Genomic DNA, 24,489 nt, shown 5'->3' on the forward strand with positions numbered 1-24,489 from the left:
CCCGGTTTGGGTTGTAAAAGACGCATGAGGCTGAAATCTGCATGGCTGGCGGGATGGTGCTGATATGGTGTGTGTGTGTGACGGCAGATCAATGATTGACAAACCTGTGAATGGTCCTATGAACAGTCCAATCTCCATAAAACTGATACAGCAGATAGTGAAGATTTGCCGATTCACACTTGTCGACTGTGAGGATAAATGATGGGGTCTTTGAATAAATCTGGATGCTGCAGAACGTTCCTCAGCTCTGGAAGCATAAGATGCTGGTGGACATCTGCAAGACCATGAACCTGAATGGAGCGGATTTCTGAGGCCTGTGGAACCAGATGCCATCTAAGGGGTTGAGGTTGAGGTGGTTGGTCCAGCAGGGATCTGGGGGTCCATCTGAATGGTTGAATGGACTGATAACAGATAACACGGATGTCCTGTACAAGAAAGGTGCAGTATCTCTGCACTGGACACCACCAACTTTATTAAGGGCTAAGTCTGGTTTCTATGGTAACAGTGATTATGACGACATTAGAAAGCATTTTGAACAATTGTGCCCCTCCCCCCCATGATGTAATAGGACTTAGAAAGTCAATCAAACCAATGACATTTCTCCATTTCAGCTGGAGGGGTGGGACATTTCCCAATGTAGGGCAGTGGTGGCTCTTCAGTTAGAGCAGGGTTGTAAGTTTGATATCCAGGCTCTGCAAGCTGCCACTGTTGGGCCCTTGAACAAGGCCCTTCACCCTCTCTACTTCCCGGGCACTGGAGCAATGGCTGCCCACAGATGGGTGGAGGCCAAATTCCATCTGTGCCCAACACAAATGGTTAATAGTAAGTCTGAGCTCTGGGGTGGAGCCCTGGGCATTGGGCAGCAGTCCCAGGCAGTTGACAGGGTTCCAGGGGTGGGCAATTACAATCATGGAGATCGTCCAGATTCCAGCACAGTTTTTTGCTTTTCCTGTTGAAGCCCACCCAATTCAACTCACCTGTTTACTGCCAGGTGTTGTAGGTAAGCATGCAAATCAGCAAACTGTGCTGGACTCCAGCCCATGTTGCCCACCCTTGCCTTATTGCATCATAGCTGTGTAAGACTGTAAGTAGAGATGAAAGTTAGTTGTAGGTAATCAGTCAGTAGCCTAGTTTTTTGACCATATGATCATTTATTGGTAGAACTTCACCTGGAAACTCCACTCTTACATCAAGATATACAGTACTGGCGATGCTTAATGCAGGGCACCTGCTCGAGACGCAGCACAGAGATGTTTGCCCAACAGCGTGAACATCCGTGACACAGTGGCAGTCCTAAAAATGCTGAAATGTGATTACGCTTCATACAAAATTAACAAATAACAACAACCCCCTCTTCACATTCACGACACATTTCCACGCTCAGTCTTAGGAAATCCAGGGCTAATCCAGGCTGATTACAGTAACACTGTTTATGATGAATTGGGGTTTTAACTAGAATATGTGACACTGGTCTGCCATAACATTAAAACTACTGACAGGTGAAGTAAAGTGAAGAATGTTGATTATCTGGTTCCAGAGGGTCTGCATAAGAGGCGACATGAGAACGGTCGGTTCTTGGAGTTGATGTGTGGGGAAGCAGAGCTTCAGAATCTGAGCCATTTTGGCAAGGACCAAATTGTGATGGCTGGATGACCAGGTCAGATCATCTCAGCAGATTTTTCGTTATCAGAGCTGTTTTGGCAGCACAAGAAGGGCCTATGCAGGTGGTTTTAATGTTATGGATGATGGGTATTGATTAAAATGAATTTATTTGGACACTAACATTCTACTAACATTCAGCTGAATGTCTCTTAAATGTAACTGAACTCTACACTGAATGTAAATGATTGTCTATTGAATGTAACCCTGCACCTAACTCTAACCCTTACCATTACCCTTACCCTTATCTTAGGTTTAGGTTAGGGTTAGGTTTAGGGTTGATTTAAGGGTAAGGTTAGTGTTAGGCTTACATTCAAAACACTACCATTTACAACCAGCTAAGAATTCAGTTGCATTTATTTGATATTCAGTTGAATGTTAGATGAATATCAGATGAGCATCTACGAGGCGTCTACAATGGACCATCCAAGTAAAGTGATTAGCTACATTTCTAATAATGATCTGAACAAGTCCTGAAATGATAATGCCTTACCAATGTTTGCAATATTTGTTTCCCAGCAGCTCGTTTCCATCAAATTGGCTTTTTACGGTAATGATGTCATTTCCTACATACGTTTTGATGTGTTAATAAGTTTAATAGGACCATCTGTGTCTTTCATTTCTGTCTTATATTCTGCACAGTTGGCTTCTCTGACATCTCCATAATCTACTGATCAGGACATCTGGTCTCTCTGAACTTTCCATTTAGGGAGACTGCAGCCTTTTCTGCCAGCGTTCCATTCGGCCTACTCCTCGGTCCAGCTCTAGCCCCCCGCTGTGCTTTCTGGGTTTGCTTTACTGTGTCCCAAACCCGACACTTCCACACTTGTTGGTTCTAATGGTTCAGTTCACTTCAAAATCCCAGTGAGCTTCAACATCAATAGATGTCAGAGTGGTGGATCAAACAATGTTATCTCAAATGTAGCTGAGCCAATTAACTCACCCACTCACCAGGACTACCCCTATTATTTGCAAAGCAGCCGATCACCAGGCAGCCAACGCAATTGGAGGAAAGTGCTTTTTTGCTTCAGATGTCGCCAAGGTCAAAAGGTTGCTGCCCACTGCTACGTTATAGAGGGAAATGTCTTCGTCAACTGAGGCGGAGCTACAGCCGCAGCAGACCTGAATTTTCAACCACTAGGGGGCTCACAAGCAAGGTTTGGAACAGCAGAAGTGTAATTGATCAGCGTAAAGGTAAAAAAGGTAAAGGTGCAAGTGCCTGTCACTGCACTATGTACAGCGAATTGTGTCCTCTGCATTTGACCCACATGGCAAAGAGGGTGAAGGACCTCGCTCCAGGGCCCAAGAATAGCCAGGGTAGCTTGCCAAGCTCGTGTGACAGGGTTGTGGGTTCGATACCTGGGCTTGGCAAGCTGCCACTGTAAGCTGGCTATAATTTGACACATCTTTGACTGGAGTGTGTGTCTAATAATGTTTGAAGACATGAAAATATAGATAAGATATGAAGATATCATTTTTTTTTCATAAAAACATTGGTTGGAAATGTAGCTGCTTAAAAGTTCTTAATGCTGCATCTTTCAGCTGCAGGCCGACAGTATTTTATTCATCTCTACTGTGTAACAGCGGCAGAGTGCTGCTTTACAGACGGGAGGAAACGCTCCACTGTGCAACTGGACAAAATGGTCACAGAGGAGGAGAGCTCGATGAGCTTCCTTCAAAACTCCTGGACTGAAATCTGCAGAGCCCGACAGATCTGGTCATCTTCATCCTCCTCTTCATTCTGCATTGATAAAATGATGGAGAAATAAGTTTAGTTTGTGAGTGTGTATGTATTTGAATGCACATGTGATTTGAACCCTGTAAATCTGTGACCCAGTCCAAACCTCTATTCAATAAATTACTATAAATCTAAATTCTAAATTCTATAAAAAAAATCCTATGGCACACAGAGGGTGCTGGCACATAGGAGCTTTACAGCAATCTGGTGGCTCTGAGCCTCTTTCAAAAAATCTAATGCAAACAGTGGCAGCAAAAAAAGAGGAAGAAATCTTAAGAGGAACTAAGACTTAAACAGGGAAGCCATCCTCTCCTGGTTGACGACAGATAGCGCAATACGAAATACAAGAAAGCAAGTCTAGGTACAATGGTCTAGAAATGAGGCAAAAGTGGACTAATGGTCAAATATGCAAATACATGCAAAAACGTAGTTCATTGGAAATGCTGCTTTTTAGCTCTGTATAATGAAATGGTTGAGATGTAAACAGTGTCATTCCCAGTGGTTTGGTGTGAAATGCTCCATTCTAGAGAATTGACTGACTCTGATTTACAGAGGTGGTGAATAGAACTAAAGGTCGGAAGAGATTCATGTCTGCACCAAATACAGTGGGTGATATCTGAGACATGGTTTTACGATAGTATAAGATAAGAGTTTGGCCTAAAGTATATTCTTAAAATCCATGCAGGCTGTTGTGAGGAAATATTACACTTCCAAAGTTCAGATTTGTTACACTGTGTTACCATTTTCATTTTTCCAAAAAGTCAGCAAGTTTCCATTTGTACAGAACTATTTGTACAACCACATAATTAAATGTTTAAAACCAGCTAGCCAGAGTTAAAGCTAATACACACACTAGTCTTGGTGTCAGCAGAAAAGCCTACACAGCAGATTTTACAGATCATGGGACAAAGACACCCCACAGTTCCGTGCTTTCAGTTCATTCATTCATTATTTCATACTTTAGAGCATCAGGGACAACACTGAAATCACACATTTTGCTATGGTGTTGCCACAGCCATAACAAGCAGAAGAACAGAGAAGAACACAGTTAGAAGAACAGTTAAAAGAACACAGTCGTAACAAGATGAAGAACACAATTGGAACACAATAAGAAGAACACAGTTATAACAAGCAGAAGAACACAGTTAAAAGAACACAGGTAAATGAACACAGGTAAATGAACACAGGTAAACGAACACAGGTAGAAGGACACAGGTAAAAGAACACAGGTAAAAACGTTAGATGAACACAATTAGAAGAACACGGTTAGGTGAACACAGGTAAAAGAAACACAGGTAAAAGAATACAGTTAGACGAACATAGTTAGAAGAACACAGGTGAACACAGTTAGAAATACACACGTTAAAGATTATAGTCAAAACAAGCAGAAGAACACAGTTAGAGGAACACAGGTAAAAGAACACAGTTAGAAAAACACAGTTAGAGAAACACAGTTAGAAAAACACAGTTAGAGAAACACAGCCATAACAAGCAGAAGAACAGTTAGGCAAACACAGTTAGGCAAACACAGTTAGGAAAACACAGCCATAACAAGCAGAAGAACAGTCAGGCAAACACAGTTAGGCAAACACAGTTAGGCAAACACAGTTAGGAAAACACAGTTAGAAGAACACAGTTAGAAAAACACAGTTAGGAAAACACAGTTAGAAGAACACAGTTAGAAAAACACAGTTAGGAAAACACAGTTAGAAGAACACAGTTAGAAAAACACAGTTAGAGAAATGCAGTTAGAAGAACACAGTTAGAAAAACACAGTTAGAGAAATGCAGTTAGAAGAACACAGCCATAACAAGCAAAAGGACACAGTTAGAAGAACACAGGTTAAAGATCACACCAATAACAAGACAAAGAACTCAATTAGACAAACACAGTTAGAAGAACACAGCCCACACCACCTCACCTGATTTACTTTAATGAAGAACTGATAAAAAAACAAGATGTTGGTTGGAGCTGGAAATACTGGCCTTCTTTGAGGAGAGCACTGGAAATGGTCAAGCTAACACACTCAGTATTTGCATTCATTCAAATGTCTAAACATGGCTAAACATCTCACTTTCTTAGAAGCCGATTTTCACGGTCTGAATGTGAGCGAACTTATGACGTTGCTACTCACACACTGTATTTACTTAGTAAGGGGCATTATTATCCTGCATAATCCAGCTTGATGAATGAGTTATATATGATGACTCTTCATCAACAGAAAGTCACAGTAAAGAAAGAAAGCTACAGTCTCTCACCATGTAACCAGCGTAGCTGAAGGAGTGTCTGCGGAGCAGGTGGGCAATAAGGTTGCGGCTATGGTAATTGGCATTGCCCCAGGGCAACTGCCTGCAGATTGGACACACCTTTAGAAGAAAAACAATCCTCAATTAAGGGTTGCATTCATCCGATAGGGTCTCAAAATACTCACTACTGGAATGAATGGATCCATATACTTTATCTAAGCATAAGTACAGATACACATTTCAGAGTGAAGGCGTTTAACGAAAGATCTCAGAGTGACGGTCAAGCCAACATGCTTATCTGGGGTTCACATGGACAGAACATGGGCTATGTGGGTTCAAGGTGGGCATGAGCTCTGAGTGGGTTTGTACATGCATTTTTATTGGGACCCAGTTGGGTTTCCCAAATGGGCCCAATTGTTACAGCCCACCTTAATGTCACATTGTCCCAGTCCCAGTTTGCAGTGTACAACCCAGATGTGGCCCATGTCTAACCCCTCCTGGTCCTATCACTGACCCTGGGGAGCATCCATATGTGGGCCCAACTTGGAAACCCGAGGACAAAACCTTCTGGTTCCCAGTTGGGCTACCCATCCAGGCCAGGCCCCACATGGACATGTTGACTGGGTACATGTTAGATGAAATATGAGTAAACATGTTTGGTAGAAGATCTACAGAGCTACAGAAAGCTGCTTAGTGTTGTGAATCTTACAGCTGGTGTAATTTCTCTGGCGTGTTGAATCACACAGTGCTGCACCAATGCCATGTCCCTCAGCCCCACCAGGGGGCAGTATGGACATGGGTAGACTCTCCCTGCACTGGAAGCACAGACATACACACATACAGTACAAAGTCTGATGGTATTATTCTTATACATGCATTTACTCTGTATGTGAGTATTCAATCCATGCACAAGGAAAAATGTGCAAATTTTATAATAGACCTAAATTTAACCACTCAAATATCTGGACATGATGCTGGAAATGGGTTTTTAAAACAAACATAAATAGCTGTTGCATGTTTATTTGCTTATTTTACAAAGCAAGGCTGTTTATTAAAGTATATTTGTCCCAATCAAAAGCTTTACTTTAGAGATTTAATCAAAGCTAGATTTGGAAATATTGAATAACAGCAAAAACTAAATCATAATTACTTAGAGAGCCTCATGAAAGGCTAATTAGTAGATAATATATGCTTATTAATGCATTTTAAGTGTTGTGAACATCATAGAGTGGTATCATAGACTAGTTGGTAAAAGGCAGATATTATAAAATGATTTATTATGATTTAGGGATACATATTATTTTATTATTTTATATATATCATTTAATGTTTTTATGTTTATGCCTTCACTAATAACCTGGAATGTTAAAAAGCATATATTGCATATATTATATAAAACATCTATGAGTAGGAGAGTCCAGTTAGAATACTTAGAATTCCCTTGGACTTTTAACTAAACATCAACAAAACTACACAAGTAAACAGTGGAAAAACTTTAACTAATATCTACACCAATCAGCCATAACATTAAAACTGCCTGCCTAATATTGGCTAGGTCTTTCTTGTGCTGCTAAAACAGCTCTGTGGAAGCATTGCCTCCATAAGGCCTCTGAAGGTGTCTTACGGTATCTGGCAATGTAAAGCCTTGGGCACCCATACCCCTGCTGCCGCTAGTTTACCAGTCGGCATTGCTTGGAGCACATAAAAACCCCGCCACCCCCAAGATCTTCCTTACTGGAGAAGCTATGACCTACGTATCTAGTCACAGGTTCTTGTCACAGGTTGTTCTTAGCTTGCTCATTTCGCCTGCTTTTAACACCTTTATCACCTCCAAGAACTGACCCTTCACTTGCTTCCCAATGCCTATGCAGATCCCACCCCTTGACATGAGCCACTGAAACCAGCTAATCAATGTTATTCATTTCCCTTGAGGTTTTAATATTTTGGCTGTTCACTGTCTATTATTATTATTATTAAGCCTACCTTTGCGGAGCTTGCGGAAGTGTATGAGGTTGGTGGAGCAGCATCCAGAGCGCTGCGCTAAAAAGACATGGTAGTTCATGGTTAATATCAATTACCAATGAATTAATTTAAAATTCTGACATCAGTGCAATGCTTTCAGTGCAATATTTATCCAGGTCCTCAACAGTGGCCTTGCAGGACTGCAGTACAGTATGTATAATTTACACAACATATGACTTCCAAATAATATCTATTTAATTTCTATTTAATATCTAAGGGGTGAAAAAACAGTAAGATCAATTTCTCAATTAAAGTGACCGCTTAGACGGATATTCTCTTAGAGAAATTAAGACATAATGGGATATTTAACAGAAAGGAAAGCTCTGGCTTATTGTGATACTGGTAAGACTGGTAAGAAAACCAAATGCAGGGGAGTGAGAGGGGGCAAGGTTAAATGCTAACTGGCTACAATTTCTTTAGCTTGCTAACAACACTTTGCGCTGAGAGGACACAGTGAGAGGACAGCAGCCCTATCCTGGGTTCTGTGGGTTCTGTGAGACCATTGCTGGTGCTGTAAAAGTCCCTCATCAGAGGAAAACCAGCATATTTTTATTAGTACATAGCATTTAGTTTTTTACCCATTTTTTGCCCAATTTGGATTGTCAATTACCCAAGCCTTTCACATTCTCCCCCTATTACATGCAACACCCCCGACACCCGGAGAGTGAAGACCGACACAGGCCTCCTCCGGCATGTGCACAGCCAGCCATCACCTCTTTTTCCAGACTGCCGCCAGGGCAACGCCACCAACCAACCAACACGTACCTAGTTCCGATGCCTCAGCCAGCAGACATCAGTGCGGGTCAGCATTGCACTTGCACCATCTACCCACCATGGAGAGAGCAAGCCCAAGGCCCCTGCTACCGATGGCTCGCAGCATAACTAGTGATTCTGTGGCTTTATTCTGCTGGACCACAGTAAATGCTTTCTTTGGCGCCTTGAATCAAATCATAAACGTCGTAATACAGAGCTTAACACAAAGCGATACAAGGTCTGGCCTGCATTTCATGAGGCCCACGTAGCTCCGACTGAGAGAAGTCCTTCAACTCTATAATGAAATGCTTCAATGTTCCCAAGATCATCTCAAGAGGAGGACGAAAACTGAACAGATTGATCATAATGATCATAAATGATCATCAACACAGAGTTTCAGCCATTGTTTCCATCTCCTCATACATTTTCCAAGCAGGCTCTGATTAGTTATTGATGTTTCACTGTGGGCTCCTTTGTTTCACTTTACTGCACTGGCTACCTAATGGAGCAGACAGAGAAAGAGACTGACTCTGAGACTGAGTTTCAGCCATGACCTGTGCCTCTGCTCCTGACAGAGGACCATCATCATGATTGCACAATGATCCCACCACACCTGATCCAGCTAATGGCAAGGAGTGGAGCAAGAAGCCTCTCCAGGACCAGGGTTGGAACCACGGAACCACCAAAGAACCATCTACCCAAAGAAATACGTCCAACCATTGAAAGCTTTAAAGAAGGGATCTTGTAGGATTGGGGAAGGTTTCTACTAGCAGCTTCTTCCATTTGCCTCAATTTGTTCTGGAATAAAGTGAACAGGGCCTTCACACAAGATCTGTGGTTGATCACTTTCCCCAAAATGATGGCACCTTTATTCAATTCAGGCTAAAACAGAGGAATAAATATTCCATTCTAATGCTCCTTTCTGCTAGCCTTTCTGCTAACCCCACCACAGGATTCTAGTCGTATGTTAGCACCAAGCCAACAACAACAGTGCACTTCAGCATTTGTTGGATATTCTAGAATAAACAGAAATTTGGGCCTTGAATATAAGCTGATTCAGCATTATTATAATGATTAAGCATATCAGTCATATCATATTAGTACATCCGAGCATAACAGTGGACTTATATAGTGTTAAATGCATCATGCATTTATGAATATTATTATAAGTGCTTTTGACCCCACCCCCCTTCCCAGTGTTCAACAGTAACGGTAAATAACAGTCCTGCTACTGCCGTTTCCCAAAAGCTGACAGGAACCTGATCAGATTACAGCTCATCTTCACAGTCGCTGGCATGTCTAGAACCTCCAGAAGACCCACAATGCCATTTTTGGACAAACTGGTTTCTGTATTTTAAGTAATATTTGTTTTAAATATCTGAATATGTGAATAATAATAATAATAATAATAATAATAATAATAACCGAAAACATACCAATGAAGCCTAAACCAATGGCGTCCCTGTAATTACCCAGATACCATGGGAAACAAATTTTCATTTCCCAGTTTTCAAAATGTGACATAATCAGAACTCAATAATAGATCAGGATTAGTGCTGTAATTCTGCAGTTTTCAAATAATATTAAAATATTGAATAAAAATTAATACAATTTACCGATCTCCAAAGGCCTAGAATGCCCTATGGGTTTTCTACCACCTTAATTCCACAAAAAATATTGGGGGCCGATTCAATTGACCTTAACCCAGTCTGTCAGAGTTATTAATGAATTTTATAATACATTTTAATGTAATATAAATTGAATATACATCATTATTTTGTTTGCATACCTGTTCACTGGTGTGTAAAATGGCGTTCTGGGGATAAATCCACTGCTGTGGGTTTGTGTTTGGGCTGGGGTCTGGGAAGAGGCAGGTGGTGCTGCATCACTGATAAGCCCATATTCCTCTATGTACTTCCTGCAGCTTTTGTAGTGGAGTCTCATCTTGCTGAGAAATTTCTGAAAAAACAGATGATGATGGAAGGTTTCATAAGGAATGTCATATTGTGAATCATTTTTGGCAAACTGCAACAACTTGGCAGTTTATTGAAAGGTTTTTGGAATATTTTTCGGTCTGGACTGAGGTCGTCTTTTCTACAGTTTGAAAAGGTTTCCAAATTTCCAAAATTCTCCCTTCTTTTCCCCCAGTTGTAATAAATCTGGCAAAATACAGGCCTCATCGCACAATTGCTTCAAACTGTGTGGAAGTGTTCAGTAGATTAATAGACTTGAAATCGTTTCTGACACTGTATGCCAACATATTCACTGTTTTGGACTAAAGTACAGAACATCTTCAGGCTTTAAGTTGCTAATTGCTAATTCTGTTTTGGAACTGTTGCTTTGCATTCGGGGCGATTGTGTTCATTAGATGTTTCACTGCATTTCCTGCATTTTCAGTGTAGAATAGTGGCCAATCACACTGTACCTAGCAACCTGGCAGACCTGGCAGTGCTTTGAATCCCCAACTGGGCAAGTATACCAAGCTACAGCAGTAAGAGAAATAGTACCTCAAGGTTCAATCCTTGGGCCAGTTTACTTTTTATCTGTATTAATGAAATTGCCACTTCCAGTGTTGATTCTAAGTGCACCTCAATGCTGATGACACCATTCTGTGCAGTATTTTATCAATCATAAATTTAATGTTTAATTAAGACTACACTTATAAATGAGATTTTTGTCCTGAATGGTTCAATCAAATCTGATCTAATTTTATCATTTATCACATATACAGACATACACAGTATAGTACAGCACTGTCCAGTCTCTCACAACTCAAATTAAGATGAAAACAAAATATGATACAATATATAATAATATGGATAATATAAAAAATATATGGATATTAAAAATATGGAAGGTAATTACAACATAATACAAAGTAATGTGCAACACACTGCTGTTATGTGAACTGAGCAGTAGTGAAGAGCTAATCAAAAATATTATAAACATTTATGAATGTAGAATTTCTTGTGTATTGTCATAAGTGCTATATATATATATGTATATGTAAGTAGCCCTAGTTGTTATACCCTATATTGAATGAAGGCCACCTCTTTGTCTCTGTCCTGGCCTTCAGGGAGTGAAAGTGCCTCCCTGGCCACAACAGAGAGAAGAGTCTATTGTTGGGAGGCCTGAGGTCACCTTTACTAACTTCTGAATAGGTTAAAAGCTATGCTTTTGTAGTTGTACTTGAGGGAATGTGGGGACAATAACACTGCATTGAAGGACAGAATTCATAAGGCTACATAAACCCTTGTGTAAGCCTTTCAGGATGGCTAATGTACACCTACAGTTCTCCTCAAACCGAGCTGACCTGTCGAATAATGCAGGATTATCAACAGTGTTTTTGGCACTGCTAGCACATGCTAGCTTTCACCCTCCCGATGCCACCTGAGCCTGGCAAGCTTAACCTGGTCAAGCTGGTAATGATGGGGGGCCAGTTTAGCTCCTGGGCACTATATAGCATGTTTTTGGTTGAGTTTGATGGTTTAGCTGGTTTGCCAGCATGGTCAAGCTGCCTGACCAACATGTCTAAACTGCCTAATTAGCATGAGCAGCCTGACAATGCTAGTCCACCAGTATGACCAGCATGACCAGCCTGACAATGCTAGTCCACCAGTATGACCAGCTTGACCAAGTAAAGCTGGGTGAATCAAACCTGATGACCAGCTTGATCCAGTTGGTGTTCTAAAAAGACCACCTAACCTATCAAAAACATATGCTGTGCTGGTCAAGAACTGGTCAAGAACTGGTCAAGTTGGTCGACCAGCGTAAACAACTTGCTTGGTATGTTTTCATCTGGATGAGCAGCTTTGGGACCATCTAAATCCAGCTACCTGCATAAGCTGATCTTAAGCTGGAATCCGAATCAACCTCAAACATCCTAATGATTATTGACCAGTAATTACATGGGAAATTCATTTTAAGAAGATACACTATATGGACAAAAGTATTGGGACACCTGTTCTTACATTGTTTCTTTCAGAATTAAGGGTATTAAAAAGGTTTTCTCCTCCTGTGTTTGTTGGAGTAACTGTCTCTACTGTCCAAGGAAGAAGCTAGCTAGCTTTCTACTTGATTTTGGAGGAGCACTGCTGTGAGAATTTGATTGAATTCTGCAACAAGAGGGTTAGTGAGGTCAGGATGTTGGATGATGATCACCACCTCACACCTCATCCCTAACTCCCCAACTCATCCCAAAAGTACTGGATGGAGTTCCACCATCCTTATTCCAGTTCTTCCACTGCTCCACAGCTCAATGCGGGGGGCTTTATACCCCTCTAGCCCTCGTCTGGAATTCAGAGCATGGAGGCAATAGGTTCATCATGTTCATCTACTGTAGAGAGTCCTATTCTATTGGCAGTCTGCATTTGAACATCTGTGTCAGCAAACATTGCAACTTAAAGTAGCTGAATGCCTTCATTAGAAAGGGTGTCCACAAACATTTGGACACGAAGTGTACATCACAATCACACATCTCATTTACAGCAGATGTTCTTCAAGGAATGAGAAGCTCCTGTATTTATTGGTTTGTGGACCAGACATGACTGGACTGGAGGTGACCACGTACAGGACGATCCCTCACTCACACCAACAAACATCCTCCGTACATGAAACCTCTTCCTCTATTCCCACTGCTCATGATCACTGCTGCGTTGTGTGTGCTTCTTATCTTAGGACTGTGTGGGACTTTCCTTATCTTGCTATTTCCTGACAACACAGGCCTTTACGGGAACCGAGAAAACAGCACCGCCTGCTGTCAGACACAAGGTATAACCGCAGGTGTTCAGGAAATGTGACTCACTGACCTCACAGGACGTAAACATGCTGTTCTGCGGCTGACTGATAAGTTATGCTCTTAAAAATAAAGCGTTATTTGAGTGATACCATAGAAGAACCGCTTTTGGTCCCATCAAGAGCCATTTTGGAAAATAACTATACGTGAAGAACCTTTTAAATAGTCTGAAAAGTCAACGTGAAGAAAGTGTGGCACCTTTATTTTTAATAGTGTGCATTAAGACTGGAGCTTCACTTAGAGAGCTTCATGTTCTGGCCTCCTATCATTATCTCTTAATCAGATAAGTCCTTCATTTCCCTCGTTTGTGTACATCATTCCCCTCAACAGTGTAAATCAGTGCTCTCTGAGGAGGAGGGACTCACTTCCGCCCCACAGGCTCTGCACTGGCCGCTTCTTATTCTCATCCTCTGCTGGACATCCGTGGCCCTCCTCGCTTTCTCGGACACGGGGCCACGACACAGCGGGCAGTGAGGCCCCTGACTTTTCACTGCCGTCTCAAAGCAACTTTTGCAGAACCTGGTGAGGAAGACAACGATTCAGTGAAGCTGTTCCAGGACTCCATTTCTGACCATGGGATTTGAACTTATGGTCTACTGTCACTTGACAAGCTGGCAGTTAGACAGTTGCTCCACCCTAGAGCTGTGAAACCATGTACATTTCCATGTCTGGGAAAGAAGGGAAAGGTAAATTTACTCAGAACTGGATTTTTATGTAGTGTAATTTCACAGCTCTGGACCGGCCCTACAGTCTAACTGCTGTTCATCTCATCAAGTGTGAGGAGGTCATAAGCTCAAATACCGGGAAGGGCTCAAACCTGTATTGTTAAAAAAACTCCCTGTCTGACCAAAACAGTCTCATGACAGATGATGCCTCTTCTAAAAGCCACCTGGAGACTGTCCTTCAATAAAAACAAAATGTCCCATCGGCCCAGACGTTACGTCCACTCACACGTGTTTGCAGCTCTTGGTGCGGACAGGCATTCTTAAGACCTCCTGGCAGATGGGGCAGTCGTAGTCCTCCACGGTGTCTGTGTTTGCAGGCTGGTCTGCTTGGCTGGACTCTGGGCTCATTGTGCAGCAGTTTCCAATGTACTTTCTCAGCTCTGTGGAAATTTCTGTAGGAGGAAATACAGGGGTGGGGATGGGGGGGATGGATGCTGATTAACCAAGCACAGCCTTTACAGGCCTTTCATACTAAACCACAGAGACCCCCAGCCCACATATTTTTTTTTTGTGGCTGGGTGCAAAGAAAATGTAAATCAGCTGTAATTAAATAGGATTTCAGAGGAGATTTCAGCCCAATAACTTCATAAACACTCAGCAGCCCGCGAGGTCAGAGATACTTAAAAATGGATTTGAGATTTACATTTAGCTGACGCTCTTATCCAGAGCAAATTACAAGGTTACTTGTATTACAGAGGAGGGCCAATGCAGTGTTAGGAGTCTTGCCCGAGGACTCTTATTGGTGTAGCACAGCACAGTCACCCAAACCAGGAATCGAACCCCAGTCTCCCACAGGGTGTAATAGCTCACTTGCAGGTAGTGGTGTTATCTGTTGTGCCACACCAACCATTTGTTGGTGTGGCACAACAGCTATTATATTTTAACCAACAAGCTATTCTATTTTTAAAGGATAAACCATCAAATAATTGCTAGAAAATTTTAATTCTTTAAAATTGGAGAGTTTATTTGACCTTCTGACCAATGTTTTAAAGAAAAAAGTAAAATGACACTTAAATATATTTTGTTAAAGGTGCACGTATTTGTCACTGTACAGCAAAATGGGTCCTCCGCATTTAATCCATCTGTGGTAGTAAACACACACACACACACACACACACACACACACACACACACACACACACACACACACACACACACAAGTGAACTAGGGCAGTGAGTACACACACCGAGAGCAGTGGGCAGCCAACTCCAGCGCCCGGGGAGCAGAGAGGATAAAGGGCCTTGCTCAAGGGCCCAACAGTGGCAGCTTGCCAAGCTCAGGAATCGAACCCACAACCCTGTTATCGATAACCCGGCGCTCTAACCGCTGAGCCACCACTGCCCCACTTGTTATATTTGTTCATATATATTCAGTTTATTTATTTTTATTATTTATGTAATTCATTCTTGCTCAAATTTCAAATTTAGTTATACAGCTGAAACCAGAAGTTATACACTAAATAAAAGACACGTATGAATGTTTTTGACATGAAATCAGAATAAACTGAACGTATGCATTTTTTTTTTTTGTTGGTCAATTAGGGTTCTCAAAATTATTTCTATTTGCTAAATGCCAGAATAATGAGAGAGAGAATTTTTTAAGACAATTTTTATTACTTTCTTCAAAGTCAAAAGTTATTGCTACCATTGCCCTTAAACTGTATGAATTGGGTCAAACTTTTTGGAAATCCTTCCACAAGCTTCTCACAATAGGAATTTTGACCCATTCTTCCTGACAGAACTGGTGTAACTGAGCCATGTTTGTAGGCCGCTCTGTTTGCACATGCCTTTTCAGCTTTGCCCATAAATGTTCAATAGGATTGAGATCAGGGCTTTGTGATGACCACTCCAAAACATTGACCTGTAAAGTCACTATTTTAGAGATACATGTAAATCAGGCACTGCACTTGCATGGCCCAGATGCTTCATTGAGAGTTTCTGCCTCTCAGAACAGACAAGTAAAGGGCTTTGGGATCATTATTACCAATGTTAGCTAAGCAGCTTTAATGTTGTGCTTGTTTATAGATAACAGACCCAGTGTCAGAAGCCACAGAATCAGGTCTATTAGAGATTACTGAGCACCTCCACATGGTTTGAGTTGAGCGCTTCCCCTCTACAATGAAATACAGTCTGATATATAAGTGTAATAATTATAATTATGGTCAATAAAATTTTCATTATCCAAATCATATCAGTTTTAAGAGAGGTTTGCTTAGTTCTACAGTTTATCCAGGTTGATGGTATGGTGTCAGCAGGTATAGGCTATAGACTATGTGAACAATCTCCCAGAGATTCATAATAAGAGAACCATACTTCTTAATATTTAATAATAAAATATGCAAATTTTATTATGTAGCAATGTAGCATAAATCAACTGCTCTAGGTAATTGTCTCTAGAGTAATTATTCCATTGGTAGATCATTCTGATTGGCTATGTTTAAGATAATAATGTAAAACGCTATATAAAAATGAAAGTGTTGCATTTTAGATTCTCCTTTCAATCAAGTCCAAATACTAAAGCTAACACGGTCACATTTCACATCTGCAAACGCACCGTCTTGCACCATACACTAAACCTGACCCCCTCAGATAGCTCAGATAACACACCCCAAACAACTGATTTCCTTAAAGAGTCAGCACACTTGAGAAATGCTGAGGCGGGGCTTAGCGAGGAAGGGGAATGGGAGAATGGAGCCAATAGCTGTGTCCGAAACTGTACCCTGTTCACTACTTTGGGATTTCACCACTTTGTAGTGGCATCCGAAAACATGGTGCCAAATATTCAGCACTGTAACAATCCCAGAATGCACTGTCATATATAGCGTATAGATGATGTTCCTGTGCAGCTTCTCTGAGGAAGACCAGCATTCAGATGTAGATGTGACACACTCTCACACTCTTAATCATGCATCACCATGGCAACCAATGGGAGGGCTAACATATGGAAGGTCCCCACCTACCGCTACGAAGGGGGCGCACTAGCCAGGTTTAGAACAGCAACAGTGCAGTTTATTCGGGTAAAGCGTCTTTTGATAGTCAAACCACTTTGTAGATTTAATTAATATAATGAATAAATAATAAATAATGATAAATAATTAATATAAATGTTTAAAACTCTTTAAAATGATGACAGTACTTTTTAGATGCTGCTTAAATTTACGTGGAGTTACAACATAACTGAATTTTGGGAAAAGGACTACGGCCTGAACTCCTCCTGGTCCTCAAGCCCCTTATATAACCCCACTTCTCAGTCCAACTCGATGCCGAACAAACAATTACTCACTACACCAATGGGGGGTCCAGTTTCAGACGCAGACCACCCTCCTGATCTCAGAGTGTGGTCTGCACTAGCAAATATGCATTTTCTAATATACTATATCGGTGCTGATCAATGAAAAACATATTTCTCCATTTTTGTCAGTTTTTCATTGTTTAAAGCCTGTAAAAATATTCTGGATGAATTGACCAATAGAAATGCTCTGAGTTAATTGGAATAAACTATTATTTTACATTAACTTCCATTTAAGAATTAACCCATCGCTTACGAAAGCTATGTGACACAGTCCAGGAAATGTTTTTATCTAGACCTCAGTACACCTACCCATAAACTTAATCCTGACCTTAAACCTAATCCTAAACATAAACATACTTATTCTGAACCTAACCTTAATCATAACCCTACAAACCTTAACATTACCCCAGTAATCTAGCACTGAACCTAACCCTGACCATAACCCTACAAACCTTAACATTACCCCAGTAATCTAGCACTAAACCTAACCCTAATCATAACCCTACAAACCTTAACATAACCCCAGTAATCTAGCACTAAACCTAACCCTGATCATAACCCTACAAACCTTAACATTACCCCAGTAATCTAGCACTAAACCTAACCCTGATCATAACCCTACAAACCTTAACATTACCCCAGTAATCTAGCACTAAACCTAACCCTAATCATAACCCTACAGACCTTAACATTACCCCAGTAATCTAGCACTAAACCTAACCCTGATCATAACCCTACAAACCTTAACATTACCCCAGTAATCTAGCACTAAACCTAACCCTAATCATAACCCTACAAACCTTAACCTTACCCCAGTAATCTAGCACTAAACCTAACCCTAATCATAACCCTACAAATCTTAACCTTACCCCAGTAATCTAGCACTAAACCTAGCCCTAATCATAACCCTACAAACCTTAACATTACCCCAGTAATCTAGCACTAAACCTAACCCTGATCATAACCCTACAAACCTTAACATTACCCCAGTAATCTAGCACTAAACCTAACCCTAATCATAACCCTACAAACCTTAACATTACCCCAGTACTCTAGCACTAAACCTAACCCTGATCACAACCCTACAAACCTTAACATTACCCCAGTAATCTAGCACTAAACCTAACCCTGATCATAACCCTACAAACCTTAACATTACCCCAGTAATCTAGCACTAAACCTAACCCTGATCATAACCCTACAAACCTTAACCTTACCCCAGTAATCTAGCACTAAACCTAGCCCTAATCACAACCCTACAAACCTTAACCTTAACACCAACCTTACCCCAGTAATCTAGCACTAAACCTAACCCTGATCATAACCCTACAAACCTTAACCTTAACACCAACCTTACCCCAGTAATCTAGCACTAAACCTAACCCTGACCATAACCCTACAAACCTTAACATTACCCCAGTAATCTAGCACTAAACCTAGCCCTAATCATAACCCTACAAACCTTAACATTACCCCAGTAATCTAGCACTAAACCTAGCCCTAATCATAACCCTACAAACCTTAACATTACCCCAGTAATCTAGCACTAAACCTAACCCTAATCATAACCCTACAAACCTTAACATTACCCAGTAATCTAGCACTAAACCTAGCCCTAATCATAACCCTACAAACCTTAACATTACCCCAGTAATCTAGCACTAAACCTAACCCTAATCATAACCCTACAAACCTTAACATTACCCCAGTAATCTAGCACTAAACCTAACCCTGATCATAACCCTACAAACCTTAACATTACCCCAGTAATCTAGCACTAAACCTAGCCCTAATCATAACCCTACAAACCTTAACATTACCCCAGTAATCTAGCACTAAACCTAGCCCTAATCATAACCCTACAAACCTTAACCTTACCCCAGTAATCTAGCACTAAACCTAACCCTGATCACCTTAACATTACCCCAGTAATCTAGCACTAAACCTAACCCTGATCATAACCCTACAAACCTTAACATTACCCCAGTAATCTAGCACTAAACCTAACCCTAATCACAACCCTACAAACCTTAACATTACCCCAGTAATCTAGCACTAAACCTAACCCTAATCACAACCCTACAAACCTTAACATTACCCCAATAATCTAGCACTAAACCTAACCCTAATCACAACCCTACAAACCTTAACATTACCCCAGTAATCCAGCACTAAACCTAACCCTAAACATAACCCTACAAACCTTAACCTTAACACCAACCTTACCCCAGTAATCTAGCACTAAACCTAACCCTGATCATAACCCTACAAACCTTAACCTTAACACCAACCTTACCCCAGTAATCTAGCACTAAACCTAACCCTGACCATAACCCTACAAACCTTAACATTACCCCAGTAATCTAGCACTAAACCTAACCCTAATCATAACCCTACAAACCTTAACCTTACCCCAGTAATCTAGCACTAAACCTAGCCCTAATCATAGCCCTGCAAACCTTAACATTACCCCAGTAATCTAGCACTAAACCTAACCCTAATCATAACCCTACAAACCTTAACATTACCCCAGTAATCTAGCACTAAACCTAACCCTAATCATAACCCTACAAACCTTAACATTACCCCAGTAATCTAGCACTAAACCTAACCCTAATCATAACCCTACAAACCTTAACATTACCCCAGTAATCTAGCACTAAACCTAACCCTAATCATAACCCTACAAACCTTAACATTACCCCAGTAATCTAGCACTAAACCTAACCCTAATCATAACCCTACAAACCTTAACATTACCCCAGTAATCTAGCACTAAACCTAACCCTGATCATAACCCTACAAACCTTAACATTACCCCAGTAATCTAGCACTAAACCTAACCCTGATCATAACCCTACAAACCTTAACATTACCCCAGTAATCTAGCACTAAACGTAACCCTAATCATAACCCTACAAACCTTAACATTACCCAGTAATTTAGCACTAAACCTAGCCCTAATCATAACCCTACAAACCTTAACATTACCCCAATAATCTAGCACTAAACCTAACCCTAATCATAACCCTACAAACCTTAACCTTACCCCAGTAATCTAGCACTAACCCTAACCCTAATCATAACCCTACAAACCTTAACCTTACCCCAGTAATCTAGCACTAAACCTAGCCCTAATCATAACCCTACAAACCTTAACCTTACCCCAGTAATCTAGCACTAAACCTAACCCTGATCACCTTAACATTACCCCAGTAATCTAGCACTAAACCTAACCCTGATCATAACCCTACAAACCTTAACATTACCCCAGTAATCTAGCACTAAACCTAACCCTAATCACAACCCTACAAACCTTAACATTACCCCAGTAATCTAGCACTAAACCTAACCCTAATCACAACCCTACAAACCTTAACATTACCCCAATAATCTAGCACTAAACCTAACCCTAATCACAACCCTACAAACCTTAACATTACCCCAGTAATCCAGCACTAAACCTAACCCTAAACATAACCCTACAAACCTTAACCTTAACACCAACCTTACCCCAGTAATCTAGCACTAAACCTAACCCTGATCATAACCCTACAAACCTTAACCTTAACACCAACCTTACCCCAGTAATCTAGCACTAAACCTAACCCTGACCATAACCCTACAAACCTTAACATTACCCCAGTAATCTAGCACTAAACCTAACCCTAATCATAACCCTACAAACCTTAACCTTACCCCAGTAATCTAGCACTAAACCTAGCCCTAATCATAGCCCTGCAAACCTTAACCTTACCCCAGTAATCTAGCACTAACCCTAACCCTAATCATAACCCTACAAACCTTAACCTTACCCCAGTAATCTAGCACTAAACCTAGCCCTAATCATAACCCTGCAAACCTTAACATTACCCCAGTAATCTAGCACTAAACCTAACCCTAATCATAACCCTACAGACCTTAACATTACCCCAGTAATCTAGCACTAAACCTAACCCTAATCATAACCCTACAAACCTTAACATTACCCCAGTAATCTAGCACTAAACCTAGCCCTGATCATAACCCTACAAACCTTAACCTTAACACCAACCTTACCCCAGTAATCTAGCACTAAACCTAACCCTAAACATAACCCTACAAACCTTAACCTTAACACCAACCTTACCCCAGTAATCTAGCACTAAACCTAACCCTGACCATAACCCTACAAACCTTAACATTACCCCAGTAATCTAGCACTAAACCTAGCCCTAATCATAGCCCTACAAACCTTAACCTTACCCCAGTAATCTAGCACTAAACCTAGCCCTAATCATAACCCTACAAACCTTAACATTACCCCAGTAATCTAGCACTAAACCTAACCCTAATCATAACCCTACAAACCTTAACCTTACCCCAGTAATCTAGCACTAAACCTAGCCCTAATCATAACCCTGCAAACCTTAACATTACCCCAGTAATCTAGCACTAAACCTAACCCTAATCATAACCCTGCAAACCTTAACATTACCCCAGTAATCTAGCACTAAACCTAACCGTAATCATAACCCTACAAACCTTAACATTACCCCAGTAATCTAGCACTAAACCTAACCCTAATCATAACCCTACAAACCTTAACCTTACCCCAGTAATCTAGCACTAAACCTAGCCCTAATCATAACCCTACAAACCTTAGCATTACCCCAGTAATCTAGCACTAAACCTAGCCCTAATCATAACCCTGCAAACCTTAACATTACCCCAGTAATCTAGCACTAAACCTAGCCCTAATCATAACCCTGCAAACCTTAACATTACCCCAGTAATCTAGCACTAAACCTAACCCTAATCATAACCCTACAAACCTTAACCTTACCCCAGTAATCTAGCACTAAACCTAACCCTAATCATAACCCTACAAACCTTAACATTACCCCAGTAATCTAGCACTAAACCTAGCCCTAAACATAACCCTACAAACCTTAACATTACCCCAGTAATCTAGCACTAAACCTAGCCCTAATCATAACCCTACAAACCTTAACATTACCCCAATAATCTAGTACTAAACCTAACCCTAATCATAACCCTACAAACCTTAACATTACCCCAGTAATCTAGCACTAAACCTAACCCTAATCATAACCCTACAAACCTTAACATTACCCCAGTAATCTAGCACTAAACCTAACCCTAATCATAACCCTACAAACCTTAACATTACCCCAGTAATCTAGCACTAAACCTAGCCCTAATCATAACCCTACAAACCTTAACCTTACCCCAGTAATCTAGCACTACACCTAGCCCTAATCATAACCCTACAAACCTTGACATTACCCCAGTAATCTAGCACTAAACCTAACCCTAATCATAACCCTACAAACCTTAACATTACCCCAGTAATCTAGCACTAAACCTAACCCTAATCATAACCCTACAAACCTTAACATTACCCCAGTAATCTAGCACTAAACCTAGCCCTAATCATAACCCTACAAACCTTAACATTACCCCAGTAATCTAGCACTAAACCTAACCCTAATCATAACCCTACAAACCTTAACCTTACCCCAGTAATCTAGCACTAAACCTAGCCCTAATCATAACCCTACAAACCTTAGCATTACCCCAGTAATCTAGCACTAAACCTAGCCCTAATCATAACCCTACAAACCTTGACATTACCCCAGTAATCTAGCACTAAACCTAACCCTAATCATAACCCTACAAACCTTAACCTTACCCCAGTAATCTAGCACTAAACCTAGCCCTAATCATAACCCTACAAACCTTGACATTACCCCAGTAATCTAGCACTAAACCTTACCCTAATCATAACCCTACAAACCTTAGTAAGGCACTTACTGTGCAGCAACTCCTGCTCCTCTGGAGTTCTTCTTCTCTTTAAAACACAGCTCTTTAAAAGCCCTTCTGTTCCTCGTCTGCTGAGACGCTACAGACTGCTCTGAAGTTGCAGTTTCACTTTCCCTCTGAGTGGTTTGGTTAGAAGCAGTGGAAAACACCTAGCTGTTTAAACTTGCAGCCGAGGCCTCGAGGCTATGTGGAAAACACGGTCATGTCTGTTCCGCAGCACTATTTAACTTCCTCTTTAAATCTCTCTGTTTATGCACAGTCAAGAAGAGGGTTACATTTAAAGCTCCTGTTTTATCTTCTCAAACTCTCTCATTTTAATATGCAAATATGCAAACCTTGTATCTATATTTGTGCCATTTTTCAGTGGCAGTTGTTCTTCACAATGAATGGATCAATGCAAATGCTCCAAAATGGCAAGTTTGATTTGTGAAGGTCTAGGTATCTAGGTCTAGGTATCTCTGGCAAACTTCAGTGCTGTTGGGGCTACTACAGACTTTCCAACCTAAGACCTACAAAGGGCCATAGAAGAACCACTTTTGAATCCATAAGGAACCATGTTTATAACAGAGATGTGACCCTGATAAAGAACCTTTACATCAAATGAAAGCTTTTTTAAGTCTTTTAAAGGTTCTTCACACTCACACTCACACATCTCTATGATTATGGGACCAAAAGTTGTTCTTCTATGGCAACACTCAAAGAACCACTCGTAGCACCTTTAGTTTTAAGTGTGTAATTCATGAACACACTGCCATTAAGTGCCTTTAGCACTACCATAACTACAATTTTCCATTCCTGATGACATGACCCCTTCTTCGTCTTGCCAACCATCAGCCCACATTTGTTATGTAAATGCATGAGAGTCATGTTTGTTCTATTTCCTCTTTTAAAACCAAAACTGTCAAAAGTATTCCCATTCATTCCTCAGGTAGAAGTGAGTGGAGATACTAGGGTTTAAAAGACTTCTGTAGAAGCTGAAGTATCAACTGAAGCTTTTTACTCCAGTAAAAGTGTAAAAGTACTGGTTTCAGAACGACTTCAAGTAGAAAAGTAAAAGTAATGGAAGGAAAACAAAGGCCGAAAGCTTAGGCCACGCCACAGGGGTCTATAGTGCACTACCCCCCCTCCTCCCCCTCCCCAAAACACATTTCTCTAAAAGCCATAATGAGGAGAATGATCTATTAAAATGTTGATGTTAAAAATGTTGGGCTGCACTAGGCTCCTGTTTCAGCTGCAGATCTGCCCATTGAAAATGAAGCATTTCAGTAATATCAGCTCTATTAAAGGAGCGTCTCTGTGCTCTACTGAGCATTAACATGAGCTTCATGGAGGAAAATATAAGGAGTCGTTGTCTAGAAGTTTTGTAAAGCTGCAGAAAGTCAGACTTCAGAGGTGTGTGATCAATAAGCTTTATTGGAGTGTAAATGTGGGGC

General features: G+C 40.9%; 1 protein-coding gene across 1 annotated transcript; it reads right to left on the reverse strand.

The window, feature by feature from the left end:
• Window positions 1-1,092: 1,092 nt before the first annotated feature.
• Window positions 1,093-23,128, reverse strand: LOC140562847 (E3 ubiquitin-protein ligase RNF138-like). Its single transcript, XM_072688709.1, has 8 exons — window positions 23,048-23,128; window positions 14,165-14,330; window positions 13,579-13,732; window positions 10,208-10,377; window positions 7,627-7,683; window positions 6,353-6,458; window positions 5,656-5,763; window positions 1,093-3,400 (listed from the first exon to the last, which is right to left on the reverse strand). Exons 2-8 carry the CDS (start codon window positions 14,284-14,286, stop codon window positions 3,335-3,337), a joined length of 783 nt encoding a protein of 260 aa, XP_072544810.1. The 5' UTR covers window positions 14,287-14,330; window positions 23,048-23,128; the 3' UTR covers window positions 1,093-3,334.
• Window positions 23,129-24,489: the final 1,361 nt, after the last annotated feature.

Source organism: Salminus brasiliensis, chromosome 9 (assembly GCF_030463535.1).
Source record: "Salminus brasiliensis chromosome 9, fSalBra1.hap2, whole genome shotgun sequence".
NCBI lineage: Eukaryota > Metazoa > Chordata > Actinopteri > Characiformes > Bryconidae > Salminus > Salminus brasiliensis.